We start from the raw sequence: 13799 nt of genomic DNA, 5'->3' as shown, positions 1-13799 counted from the left end.
TCAGACTGTACACTCAGCACTTTCCACTCAATTATACAATAAGAGATACACATTTTTAAAGAAATATACTTGACCCATCAAACTAAAATCTAAATGAATGGGGAAGAACCAAGGAAAACTCAATCTTACAAATCTGAATGTGAAAACTATTTTGCCACAGAGACGGCTTCAGTGCAATAAACCAATAAATGCCTTCAGATGCACAGTAATCTATAACATAATAGATGCTCCTCAGTATAGGATGGGGTTACATCCCAATAAGGCTATCATTAGTGGAAAAGACCCTTAGTCAAAATGCATTTAATATGCCCAACCAATGAAACATCATAGCTTAGCCTCACCTACCTTAAGCTCAGAACACTCACATCATTGCACAGTTGGCAAAATCATCGGGGCTGGGAACCACAGCACCCCCTGCCCAGCTTCGAGGGAGTTTTGGGATGCATGTTGCTACCCCAGGAGAGATCAAATCTCAACATTCGAACTCTGATTTCTTCTGAATGCATACTGCTTTCACACACTCACGAAGTCGAAAACGCATCAGTGGAAAAATCCTAAGTCAAACCATTGGAAGCTGGGGCCATCCATGCTTTACAATAGTAAGAGGAAACACAGACCTTGAACAGGCGTGACCACCGTCCCTTTGAAGTGCGGGTTGATGTGTATGTTCTTGGGCTGCTGTGGAGTCACAGGTGGCGGGGTCATCATCATCCTTGGGGTCTCTAGCTGGGGAGGCATGTGCATTCCCTGAGGGGGGGATGGGTGGTGCGGGTGCTGCACCGGAAGCAGCGGCTGCAGCTGCTGCGGCTGGAACAGGCTTCTGATCGGCTGCTGCTGAGGCGGCGGTGGCGGTGGAGGGGGAGCCTGGGGCTGTGGAGGAGGAATTAACCTTGGAGAATGAGTCTACAAATCACAAAAAAAAAACAAAAGTTCACCGAAATCAACATTTAAAAGAATGCTGATGTGTTACAAATTTACACTGATTGCATTTTTTAAGTTACAATGTAAGAAGTCTGTAGTAACAACTTGTATCAAAACAGCAGGATAAAGAAGCTTCTCTACTTCTTCACAATGAGGGCTACAGTCTCACAATTCAGTCAATCTCAAGGCAAGAGGGAAAACAGCCCCAAAGCACCCAGTGTGAATTTTGAAAAGAAGAAAAATTCAGTTCAGGAAATTGAACTGCCCACACTGAGCAAAGCCCTGTGCCAGGGACAGAAGAGCAGCTGCCACAGCCCTCCCTGTAGCAGCCCTGCATCCCCCTCCAGGAACTCTGGTAAGCAAGGCAGGACATGTGCACCAGTTACCCTCCTCCGGAACTGAGGCCTGAGAACAGGACAGGGCTACAAAGAGCCTCCAGGAGAGGCTGGGAGGGAGCTTCTCTGAGAGGGTGACACCTGAACTCGGTGATGAAGAAGAGAGCGGTGCAAGGCAGACTGAGCGACAGATACCCAGAAAAAAGCAGAAGCAGCACAGACCCACCTGCTTAGTAAAACCAGCAGACCAGGAAAAGAAGGCAGGAAAGAAGGTAAGAAAATTACACACTCAAAGTGATCAGAGATCTCAATTCGAGGGTGGTTATTTTATCAAACGGTCACTAGAAAGGAAGAAATCAACAACTGCAACAGCTGCTGTGGACTAAATCTTCCCCACATTTTAAGTTCCTACTATAAGGTCAGCAGAGAAAGTTAGCTGACCTAGCTCCCCACAATCCTATAAAGTAGGTCCTATTTATTGTCCTCCTTTTACAAGATCAAGTAGCTGGAAAGCAGAAAAGCTGGAAAGCAGAAAAGCTGGAACTGGAATTCAGGCCATCTGATTCCACAGGTTTTGCTTTTAATCACTAACCAAACTGACGACACAGCTAATTAGCAGTAGACCACTACTTATTCAGTTGTCTAATTTAACAAGCATTTTCCCTGAGATGATACCAAATTATGGAGGGCTTCTGAATTCCAAGTAAATGATCCATTACTATGCCACAGAAAACATGTATAATAAGGGATCACGAATGATCTCTTTGGTAGGAAAATGATCATTCACAGCAGTGTGAGATGAACGAGGGTAAAGAAGATGGAAGGAGACCATCTAATAGGCAATGGCGAGAGACGAATCAAAGAAAAAGCCATAGTCTGACAAAGAGCAAGAAGACATCTCAGAGGAATAATGAGTAGAATTCTAAAACTAATCTGTGAATGGCTTTGGCCCACCTATCCTTCCTCAGAGAAGATGTTTCAAAAGATTCTGGTACCAGCTCACATCCACTAGCACACATGCTCCCAGAATGCAGTACGTTCCCCCTCCTTAACTCATCACATCTGTGCACATTTGCCCGTGAGAGTGGGGATCTTGTCTATCTTATTCATCATTGTATCCCACAGATAGCACACTAACAGACACAGGGACACCCAAGTTAAATTTTAATTGAACTGAAAGTGACCACAATGCATGGTCATTAATTCAAGACCACAGAGTTCTGAGGGAAAGATCATGTTTGTTTGATTAAACAAGTGACATTCAGAGCCTGTGAAACATGTGTCTGGAGAGGTACAGGGACAGCTGGGAGACAGAGAAAATGGAGCTGGAAAGAGGTTAGGCTAGAGACTAAGACTCACTGAGAAACAGTAGGTGACAGCCAAGAGGAACAGTGCCGGGGAGACCACTGAGGAAGAGGAGGACTAGAACAAAAACTGAAGAAAAATGCAATTAAAGAAAAGGCATTTCAAAACTGTTCAAAGAGATTTTCAATGCTCAATACCAAAAACCAGGAAGTATTTAAGGGGATGCCAACGTTAATTAGCTTTTTATAATCCATCCACAACATATACATACTGTAACAGTGCACTGTACCTCATAAATATATGCAACTAAAAATACAAGTTTAATTTGAAAATAAAAAGGAAGGTCAAAAGGGAGAAAGAAGAAACCGTTCTAGAAGAGAGTACATCCAAAATCTCATACGCCCAAAAAAGAGCTGCTCAAGACAAAGAGACCATGTGTGATGCCCAAGGCCCCAGAGTGCGGTCCAACAGGACAAGGGGTCAGGTGGCATCTCTGAGGGCACCATTCAGGACAGGGAACAGAACAGAATCCAGGCAGCAAAGAGCCAACCAAGGAGAAAATGGGTACAAGCAGAGGCATGAGCCAAAAATATTCTTTCCAAAACTTTGGGGGTCAAGACTCAAAGAGACAAAATAGCTCTGGGATGCGGAGTGAATAGGATGGAGAAAGCTTATGATGTAACAGAACGCAGTTGGAGCAGAGGATACGACAGCCCTGATCTCATCACTGATTAGCAAAGATGAGACTATTGCTTACAAAGCTGTGTCAGTCTTAGGGCGGCTGTCTAGTTTACTCCTAGTACACAGTAGGCTCTAACAGTCCAAATCAGTCACATTACAATCCAGAGATATAATGTCACCATCAGGACTGAGGACAACTGAATGTCCGTGACATTTTTAAAAGCAATCACACCATCTCAGTTTAGCCTCTCTAAGGAGGCAGGTGAGAGATACATGCTCTTCCCTTCTTTGTGGGTAAGAAAACAGAGTTCAACAACTTTTCCAGGATCAGAGACACAATTACGTAAACACTGGCCTCGTATGAGAATTGTTTGGCCCCTAAAGAGGCCAAAACAATGAAAATGGCTATTCAACATATGGCAAGTGGAGGTCTGCGGTGGAGACAGGGAGCAACGAAGGAAAAAAAGACAAACTGTAAATCCAGCCTTTCTGCTGTTAGAGATGCTCAAAAACAAAACAGCTGTATAAGCAAACAGCAGTTCCTCGTATCATCAAATTGTGTATGCCTACCTACTCCTCTCCCTTCACACATCAGAGTTGGAATTCTCATGCTAAAACAAAAATTATCTCTTCTACTTTATTATTTCACAAATGAATGGCTCCTGAAATATAACATTTCAACAGAAGTGAAATGTCGTTTTCTCTAAATTCAGATAAAAATGTAAAAAGGGCATGTGGTAGACACAGTGGACACATATATGTATTAAGTAAATTTTTCCTTGAAGATTGACTTCTAAGTAAAAAGCCATACAATCCCTAAAGCTTAAATGAAAGAATAGGTTGGGTCCAGTGGCTACGCCTGTAATCCCAGCACTCTGGGAGGCTGAGGCAGATGGATCACTTGAGGTCAGGAGTTCGAGACCACCCTGGCCAACATGGTGAAACCCAGTCTCTACTAAAAATATTTTTAAAATTAACTGGGTGTGGTGGTAAGCGCCTGTAATCCCAGCTACTAAAGAGATTGAGGCAGGAGAATCGCTTGAACCCAGGAGGTGCAGGTTGCAGTAAGCCAAGATCATGCTACTGCACTCCAGCCTGGGCAACAGAGGGAGACTCTCTATCAAAAACAAAAAAAGAACAAAAAAATCAATAATTTCTGTCTTTGTTTCTGAGATGTGCCATCTCTGAAATACAAACGAAATTCTAATTGAAATTACAGGTACATGATTTACTCCTCAACTATAGACTATGAAAGCTTTGTATGGAGGACATGGTAATAATTCTGAGAAACGCTATTTAAGGAAAAAATCTAAGGTAAACAGTAAAAAGGTAAAGATATTTTTATAAAATAAACAACTTCTGCCTAAATTCTATCTGTAATAATACCTTTCAAATGTAATGCACTCAGAAATACCTCTCTAGAGGCTTTAGGTAGCAAGGTCTCACAGCTTATGTCATCTTAGGGCATCAGGTCGCTCATTAATTCCTCCTCTGGAAGTATCTGTGGTACAGGATGATTTCTTACATACCAGATGACTGGAGTGCTGAATTTCTAAGACTATATGCAACATCATATGAGACTATAAAGCAGAAACTTCAGCCATTACCCCTGCTACTAACCTTTCATTTCAGACTAAGAAGAGAGAAATGTATACTAGGATACCCACAAAAGCTTACTGCCATTTGTTCTAAAGTTCCAGGGCTACTACAAGAAAATGTGAAGTTACCACGACAGGAGGCTGTGTAGGAAGCAGCGCAGGTCTGTGGTCCTTCATCCTGCCTCTCTCGGTGCTCTCTCTCCTCTGGTCCCCCACACCACGACACATCAGCGGACCTCCTCGCCGTCCTCCCCGCCTGGAGCTGTAGCGTCCTTGTTTATGCTGTCGCTCCCTTTCTTCAAATTCAAGCAATGCTGCCTTGGCCTCTGCTGAAAGCTCTACGTGAAAAAATGTGCATGTGTTAGTTACTTTCCGAGAGCCCAAACTGGAGGTCTAGGGAGAGAACAGGAAAGAATGATGTGACAATGAAACTGCCACAGCATGTGCTTCACCCGCAGTAAACACCCAACTAGCAGCGGCAAGTATGATACAACCAGCAACACACACAACCCACTAGTGAGATCTGATAAATAAGAACAAGCTTTCATTTATGATACAATGCAAGTGTTAACAATAAATTCTAAATTATTTTCATTTCAGACCACTGATTTGTGCTGACTGAGGCTAAAAAGAAGCTGAAGTGAAATTTAACCACTGCCCTCACACTACAAGGCATTCTGCAGTCACATCTCCCCTCCCGAGACAGAGTCTCACTTTGTTGCCCTGGCTAGAGCACAGTGGCGTGATCTCTGCTCGCTGCAACCTCCACCTCCCAGGTTCAAGCAATTCTCCTGCCTCAGCCTCCCAAGTAGCTGGGACTACAGGTGCACACCACCATGCCAGCTAATTTTTTTGCATTTTAGTAGAGACGGGGTTTCACCATGTTGCCCAGGCTGGTCCCGAACTCCCGAGTTCAGGCAATCCATCCGCCTCAGCCTCCCAAAGTGCTAGGATTACAGGCGTGAGCCACCGCGCCCAGCCTGCAGTCACACCTTTTACTGATGGTGCATGACATCAGTCAGAAGTTGTCCCTACCAGTCCTACAGCAGTATGATTTTCTTACTGAAGCCAGTAGAAGTATTAATAGCATACAATGGCACACAGATGCAAGAACACAAATTCCTGATCATTCTCACTTAAAAACAAAACTATTAATGAACTCACTCCGAAGTCAAGGTGATTTCATAAAGAATAAAAAACTCAATTTAATACATATCATTTCAATTTTTCATATTTATTTTCTTAAAACTTTACTGTGAAGCCTTCTCATATGCATGCAGACTGATAGAGAAGCCAAATCAAATGAGAGCAAAGTCACATGAGAAAACACTCATGCAAACACGTGTGGAGTGTCCAGCAGCTGCTCACTGCTCTGCCCAATTCTTTAGGGACACAGAAAACATGGGCACTGGCCCTAAGAAACTTCAGATGGCACATTCTTCTAGGTTCCTAAAGGGAAACGAAAATGATTTAGCCACATATGGTCCTTTTACAACACTAGCTAAATTGGGACAACAGATCTTACGCCACATTTTCTAAAAATGTCACTGAGTATACCAAGACACCTTCTCCTGCCTTCTTCCCCAGCCAAGGGTAAGCTTTCAATAATATTACCAGAGTCTACCTTCTACCTTGGATCCCATCATCATCTCCAAACTCCTCCAAAATCTCTAAGTTACATTTTTCTTGAAATTGTTTCTATGGTACCCCTCTCCCCTTCAAATAAAACTAGACCCCATTTGAAAGAAAATTTAATCTCTTCTTAACCAGCACAGACTTTTATTCTAATCTTGACTACATGATTAGTTCACACACACATTTTACGCAGTGAATCAGCAATTATTTTTCTAGTGGTTCTGAGTGTCAAGATTAATTTCACTATCCTCAGTAATAAAATGGTTTCAAATGACATCTTTAATCAGCAAGTAAAAATGCTTTCCTCCAATTGAGACAAGCTGTCATAAAAGGTCACCAAAATATGACAGGATGGAAATTACATTTGTAACTTCAACTGAAATGTTAATTTCCCTTTAAGTGTTTTCTGAACTATGTCCAGATTCTAAAGAGATACATACCTCAATGTAACAAAGTTTTACACTGCACTGTCCCTTTCTAAAATGTTAAGAAAAATATATTTGCATGCAAATAATTTTATAATAGTTGAAATACATATAGAATACACAATTTGTTTGGCAAAATAAAGATAACAAATGACAGTCTGAGATTTTTTTAAAAGACAACTGAATCAAGAAAATTTTAAAGGCCCTGTAAATACAAGGACCATTAAGTATAAACCCTTGAACAGTGAGCTACTACTGACATTAGCAATTCTGAATTGTTTGTTACTACCGAGAAATCTCTTTCCCACAGATCCTCTGAAATTAATGATATTATTTCAAGAGAATATTCTGTGAGTGTACAAGCAGGTTCTTTAGGCTACAGCAATAAAAAACAACATGTAACACGTGCCAATGAAACTTAGAATAAAATAATCTGGAAGCCTACTCACGGATAATGAATTAAAAATAAATGCAGTCTTTCTAACTAAAATAAATTCAGTCTTTCATTTATGGCTTACATTGCTTTCTAAGGCAATCCAAGGGCCACCTCCTAGACGAAAAGAGAGCTCTCAACTTGCAGGACTGGCAATTGCGGGACACTGGTCAGTGACACCATCTTCAGAAATGGTGACTGGCATTTTCACAGTGAACCATTCCTTACACATGCCTACTCCGTAGCCCGGCTCAACTGAGCTCCAGGAGGGAGTTCAGCACTTACACCCTGCGACATCCTCTGTATGTAATGAATTAATTTATTTCCTAAGTATGTAGTTCTGTACCATCCTTGGGAAAACTGAGAACACTGTCACTCAAATCTTTTTCTGTAAGGTTTAATTTCCACAATCCTGATAGAGCAAAAAAAGCTAGTCAATTAAGATCTTAACCTAGATGAAAGCCCAGAATTCTACTTCTAATCCAATCTGCATTCAAAATACCAATCAACAACTGTGCATAAAACTGTTCCTTAACTGCTGAGGCTGTCATATATATGAATGTTTTTCACAAAGATGTGAATGCGAAAAAAGACTAAAAGTAACCAAAACTCCCTCCTAGATTGGAAGAGAACTCGTTTCACATGTAAACTTTTAGAGTCAGAAATTGGGGATACCAGTGCATCATTTGATTCTCCCTTTTCAAGAATGAAGTGTTCTCAACACTAACAATGATATCAGCGAAAAAAAAAAAAAAAGCACACCTCATATAAGACAACGGGTACTCTGGTAGCAAGATATTTTAATCCCATTACAGAGTAGGCAAACAGCTTTACACAATCAAATAATTATTTCTACACAGAACCTGAGACTGGTTCAGGTTTTTTTATTTTGATCTCTAGGAGCACACAAACTGATGTGTAAAAATGTACTCAAATGTCTAGTTTACCAAATACTGAGGCATTATCTCTTTTTCAATATATATTTCCTCAGAAGTAAAATTCATCTTTTGTTTGGGGGGAGGTGCTGAAGGTAATAAGAGAATTCACTGTTTTAGGAAACCAATCTTTTGATGGACAGAAAAATCCTCCTTTGTGTTGGGAAAAAGCCTAACTTTACAGTTATCTGAAACTCATGTTTCCAAGCACGAAGCTTTCTTAAGTAATACGGAACAGAAAAAGGTACTTTTAACTGTGGTTTCACCTGCCCTATCATCTTGCCAAACAACCACATTCTACACAAATGCAGTTAAGTGCTTTTTTATTGTTTCCGAGAATGGTCACTAGTCAAGCTGTATATGTTTATAGCTACTCTGCCTCTAAGGGTCTCATACTCTTCCCCCATAATTCCAAGGAGAGGACTTGCCCACCACAAACCAACCTTTCCAGCTTCTTGTCCCAGAATTACATGAACATAAAGTTGCCAGATGCCTTAAAAAGCAAAACAGATTTAATACAAGTTATTTAAATACACGAAATTGTCAATGACCTTGGAAAGAACAAAACGAGGGAAAAGTCCTGAGAAGAAGGAGATGCAGGACTGAAACAGACACTAAGCACACATGCAAGCTGGCCATCACTGCAGAACAAGGATGTTACTAGTGGTTGGGTGGAGGGACAATGAACAGGGATGAGATGACGCAGCTGGAAACCAGGGAGGTGGGAAAGGCAGAGAGGCACCACAAATCAGGGCAGGGTGTACAGAAGAGGGAAGACGAGCCATGAAATCCACAGCCGGCCCACAGGGAGCAGACTACAGAGTTGGGGAAAGGCCCCCATTTGTAATGTTGTCTAGCAAGTGAATTAATAGTCTTAGAACTCGTAGCTACCTGGGGAGTTCTCAGTGACTATGCTTTTATACATCATGTTTTAAATGTATGTAATCAAAGCCACAGCCCAGAGAACAAGCCCCAACAAAAGAAGCAGTAGTGATGACTAATCCTTCTCTTCCTCCATCCCTCCCCAGTTCAGGAAGCTTCATGCCTTCCAGGTGGTGGCTGTGGGTTGCCCTTAGAATTCCTTAGTATTCTGCCAGGTATGGAGAGTTTTCCTTTGTCCATCTCATCCCAAGCCAAGACTGACATGTCTCTGCTCAAGTAGACTATTCTGCGATATTACCAATTCCTCCTGTTGACGTATTTTGTTTATTCCCATCCTTCTGTTTTAAGACCTTCGCTCCATCTTTCACCTAAGGCCAATGCCAGACTCTATTTCTTAGAAATTAAAGATGCTTCTAAGAAATCTGCTTCAGTTCAACTGGCAACTTCATGTCATAACTTGAAAAAAGTCTAGGGAAATCTTGGGCCACAAGATGGAGTAGTAGTAAACTAGACCACAAAGAAAAAGAGAACAAAGATTCTAGAAGAATCTCTCTGAACAATCTTGCCTAGTAAATTAAGATAATATTGGTTGACTACTGCTAACTTGTGCATCTTTGGAGCTTAGTGTCCTCCCACAGAATTCGTATCTGCTACTTAAAGACACAGGCTCATGTTTTGGACAAAAAAACAACTATGAATAATGGTTTTAAAAAGTAATAAAAGTAATCATGAAAGGTAAGTCTTGATTCTTATCTAGACCAAGACCAGACGGCAGGCAGAGCCCCTGTGTCCTCCCGCCCTCCTGCCTGCCCTCCTCCTTAGAAGGACAATATCCCAGTGGTTCTGGAAGCACCAGTGCAGGAGCAGCACTGCTTGGGAACTCATTAGAAATACAACTTTCTAGGCCAAGAGCGGTGGCTCACGCCTGTAATCCCAGCACTTACGGAGGCCGAGGCGGGTGGATCACGAGATCAGGAGTTCAAGACCAGCCTGGACAATATGGTGAAACCCCGTCTCTACTAAAAATACAAAAACTAGCCGAGCGTGGTGGCATGCACCTGTAGACCCAGCTACTCGGGAGGCTGAGGCAGAAGACTCAGTTGAACTGGGAGGTGGTGGTTGCTGTGAGCCAAGATTGTGCCACTGCACTCCAGCTTGGGCAACAAAGCAAGACTCTGTCTCAAAAACAAAACAAAAAAAATACAACTTTTTTGGGCTCTACCCTATATCTAATCAATCAGAGCAGCTGGGAGTAGGTCCCAAAATCTGTGTTTTAACAAGTCCTCTGAGATTCTGACGCTCACTCAAATTTGGAATCACTGCTTTATTCTTTGCAGTGGACATTGAAAAACACTGTATAATGAGGGGTAGGGTCGCTATTACAAGTCTCTGTGAATCAGCAGCAGTTTGTAGTAGACCTTTCACACAGCAAGCTTTGCTCAGAGTGATTATTTCTATAAACGAGTCAACTTGTCTCATTAAAGTCAGAGGAACTGCAGAAAACACAAAAACACATAGCTATGAAGACACTAAAAGGTATAAAATATAAACCAGTCTTGTCCAGAATTCGCCCTGACAACCTCAGGGTCTTGGGAAGGGTCAACATGGCCCCAGAGCTACCATCCCCATGCCACCTTTTCAAGACCAGCCAGGAACCACATAGTATGTACAAGAGCAGCTCTAGGCCACAGACTCAAAAAAAAAAATTTTTTTTTAATTATCTTAAACATTTTATTCAAGCATTTTAAATCCATAAACAGCAATGATTTTAAAGAATGAGTTTTACAGTATCATAACAGCACTCACTCCAAAGTCCAGCCACTCTCCAGATGGCAGCCGCAATTACCTAGTCAACCTTCTCTGCCTACTTTGATTAATTACTGCAATACTATGGAGGAAGTTGAAATGAGAGTGAAGGAGGATGGGAGACAGGCAAAAAAGTTACCCAAAGTTTCTGGAATGTTCCTTCTCTCTCTAGTTACATCTGAGAGCCTAATAATTGTTCCTTCTTTCCTTTCAGTTTTGAAACGTAATCGTCCAGATTCTTCATCATCTTCTTCTTCTTCATCTGATTCTTCTTTGATGTCCTTTTGAAGTTCCAATGTTTCCATACCTCCCTACATTGCAGACACACAAGGCAAAAAAAGAAGGACAGTAAGTTCATATTCTTTTGAATTAAATATTAAAGAATGCTAAAATATTTAATTGTTTATATTTAAGATGTAAAAAATACTGCAAAATGTCCTGTTAAAAGGCCACATGAAACCCTAAACTGACTCCAGGAGAAAATAACCTTAAACATTAACAGTTAATGTTCAAAAAAAAAAAAAAAGGTCAAATTCTTGCTTGCAATTAATAGACAAAGTCCTACACATCATTGCTGCTTACACGTCTGAGAATAAACAAATTCCAAAAATTCCTGCTGGACTTATTGCTTTGAGTTTAATACAGATCATAGTGAAGTTCAATGTATTAATTAAACTAACACTAAAGTTCTATGAGTTCACTGTAACTTAAATGCTCAACATTTTATAACTCCTGACCCCACCTACCTTCCCCTTCACTGCCAGACAAGCAGTCCAAATGTGCTGTTGTACTGATGCAGCCTCCAAAATCCTTTCATCATTTCTCACTCCTTTTTACTTCAATCTCACTGTCTAGAGTTAATTTATCACTATCTTTGACTGAGACTATTGAAAAGGAGAAACTTTTTTTCTTCAGTCATGTCGTCACACTAAAACCAGCTTTTATCTGAAATTTTATTATATCAGTATTCCCTACAAAAATTTTCCCTAACCCCAGCCCAAATTAAAAGTAATTTCTTTGTGGACAATTCTTACTGCCAAGTATCACTCATGTTCCTAGTGAAAGAATCACCTCTCACCTCAGATCAGTCTCTGTGACCCACTCTTAGACGTAAAATAAGTACCTACAGAGAGCAAGGTTAATTTAGATACTTTTTATCAATGTAAGGAGAATATATTTGCTCCTTTAGTCTCATGATTTGTAATATGTACATGTTATTTACCCTTAATAGAAGTAACAGTGAACTTTATTAGAAAATGCACAAAAAAAAATGAAAACAAACCAATGACACAATCATTTTATATTCTTGCCTTTTTCAGTATTTTCTATGTAAAAAGACCAACTACAAATGCACACACTCTACTATAAATCCTCCCAGTGGAAAAAGATCTTCTGGAGCGCAAATGCCTGAACAGCAGGAAATGACAGTAAACTACAACTTTCACCTTAAGCCTGACAATTACAATACCCCCACTCAGTATGCTGACGTCCAGCATACTGCAGAATTTTAAAGTACCAAAATCTCAGGATTTTTGCTGGTTTGATACCATTATTTCTGTACTACTGAGTGTTTGAAATCAGAATGGATGCCTGCAAGGTATGTGCTGCACCACACTTTCCAACAGAACCAAAGCCAGCTTCCTTAGGATGTCTCTTCTCCACTCCCAAGATGCTCTAGAGCAGCATTTCTCCAATTCAATGCCCAGTCATCAGTGGGAATCATGTTGAAAAGCAGATTCTGACTCAGCCGATTCAGGGTGGGGCCTGGGGTTCTGCATTTCTAAGAAGCTCCCAGGTGACGCCAACATTTCAGGTCCACAGACTACACTGAGTAGAGTAGCAAGGCCAAGAGGGAGGAAAAGAAATCACTACCAACAAAGCAAAGATTCTACAAAGTCATCTTCAATTCAACTATTAACAACTGTAAGCACAGTTCAAAGACTTTCCAAACAAGTTTAATGTAAAACAAGACAGCACTGAAATTAATATAGCTTATTCTGCATCCAAATCTCCATCTAAGAAATCTAAAGAGGATAAAGATGAGTTGAAAATTGTTTCTTCCTAGATATTTACCCTAGAGAAATGATACCTTATGTTCAAATAGACCTATAGGAAAATGTTTATTCTATTCAGGATCACTAAAACTGGAAACACTTAAATGTCCTTCAATGAATGAATGGATAAACTCTTGTACATCCAAACCACAGAATGCTACTTCGCAATAAAATGGAATGACCTATTGACATAACAGGGATAAAATCATAAAGGCATCATTATACTGAGTAAAAGAAGTCAATCTCAAAAGGTTATACAATGCAATGATTCCATTTATATGATATTCTCCAAGGAACAAAATTACACTGGTAACCAGTGTTTAGGAAAGAAGGAAAGGTATGGCCACAAAAGTATAGCACAAGGAGTATTTTTGAGTGATGGAACCATCCTAGAATGCAAACTTCTGGTCCAAATCTTGGGGCTCAGTTAATCCTTGAACTACATCAAAGATTAGGGAAACTAAACTGATAAACACCAAACACGACTGACACCACTTGCTCAACTGCAGCCCATTTGACAACATTCACTAAGCTAGACTTAATTCTTCGGCCTCTTATTCTAAATAGGGGGCTTAAAAAATCCATCTCCCTTGACCATATGGTTTAGAAAATTAACCTGTCTGCCAAAATGTTGACCTTCTGTATAATTTTTTTTTTTCCCTTGAGACGGAGTCTTGCTCTGTTGCCCAGGCTGGAGTGCAGTGGCATGATCTTAGCTCACGACAACCTCTGCCTCCCAGGTTCTAGCAATTCTCCTGCTTCAGCCTCCCGAGTAGCTGAGATTACAGG

At 40.7% G+C, this 13799-nt stretch overlaps 1 protein-coding gene across 19 annotated transcripts in view; it reads right to left on the bottom strand.

The window, feature by feature from the left end:
- The window catches only part of RBM33 (RNA binding motif protein 33), a 137483-nt gene that overhangs the window by 69736 nt on the left and 53948 nt on the right, over positions 1-13799 (bottom strand). For 11 of the 19 annotated variants that reach the window (XM_063668041.1, XM_063668043.1, XM_054494165.2 and 8 more), the window contains 3 exons: positions 11096-11267; positions 4970-5178; positions 618-903 (listed from right to left, as the gene is read on the bottom strand). In XM_063668041.1, coding sequence (XP_063524111.1) covers positions 618-903; positions 4970-5178; positions 11096-11267 — 667 coding nt within the window. The remainder of the gene's footprint in view (positions 1-617; positions 904-4969; positions 5179-11095; positions 11268-13799) is intronic. The other 8 variants (XM_063668044.1, XM_054494167.2, XM_054494164.2 and 5 more) reach the window with 1 other exon arrangement.

This window comes from Pongo pygmaeus, chromosome 6 (genome assembly GCF_028885625.2).
Source record: "Pongo pygmaeus isolate AG05252 chromosome 6, NHGRI_mPonPyg2-v2.0_pri, whole genome shotgun sequence".
NCBI classification, from domain to species: Eukaryota; Metazoa; Chordata; class Mammalia; order Primates; family Hominidae; genus Pongo; species Pongo pygmaeus.
Note: the sequence above shows the minus strand (reverse complement) of the source record. Positions and strands in the feature narration are given on the sequence as shown.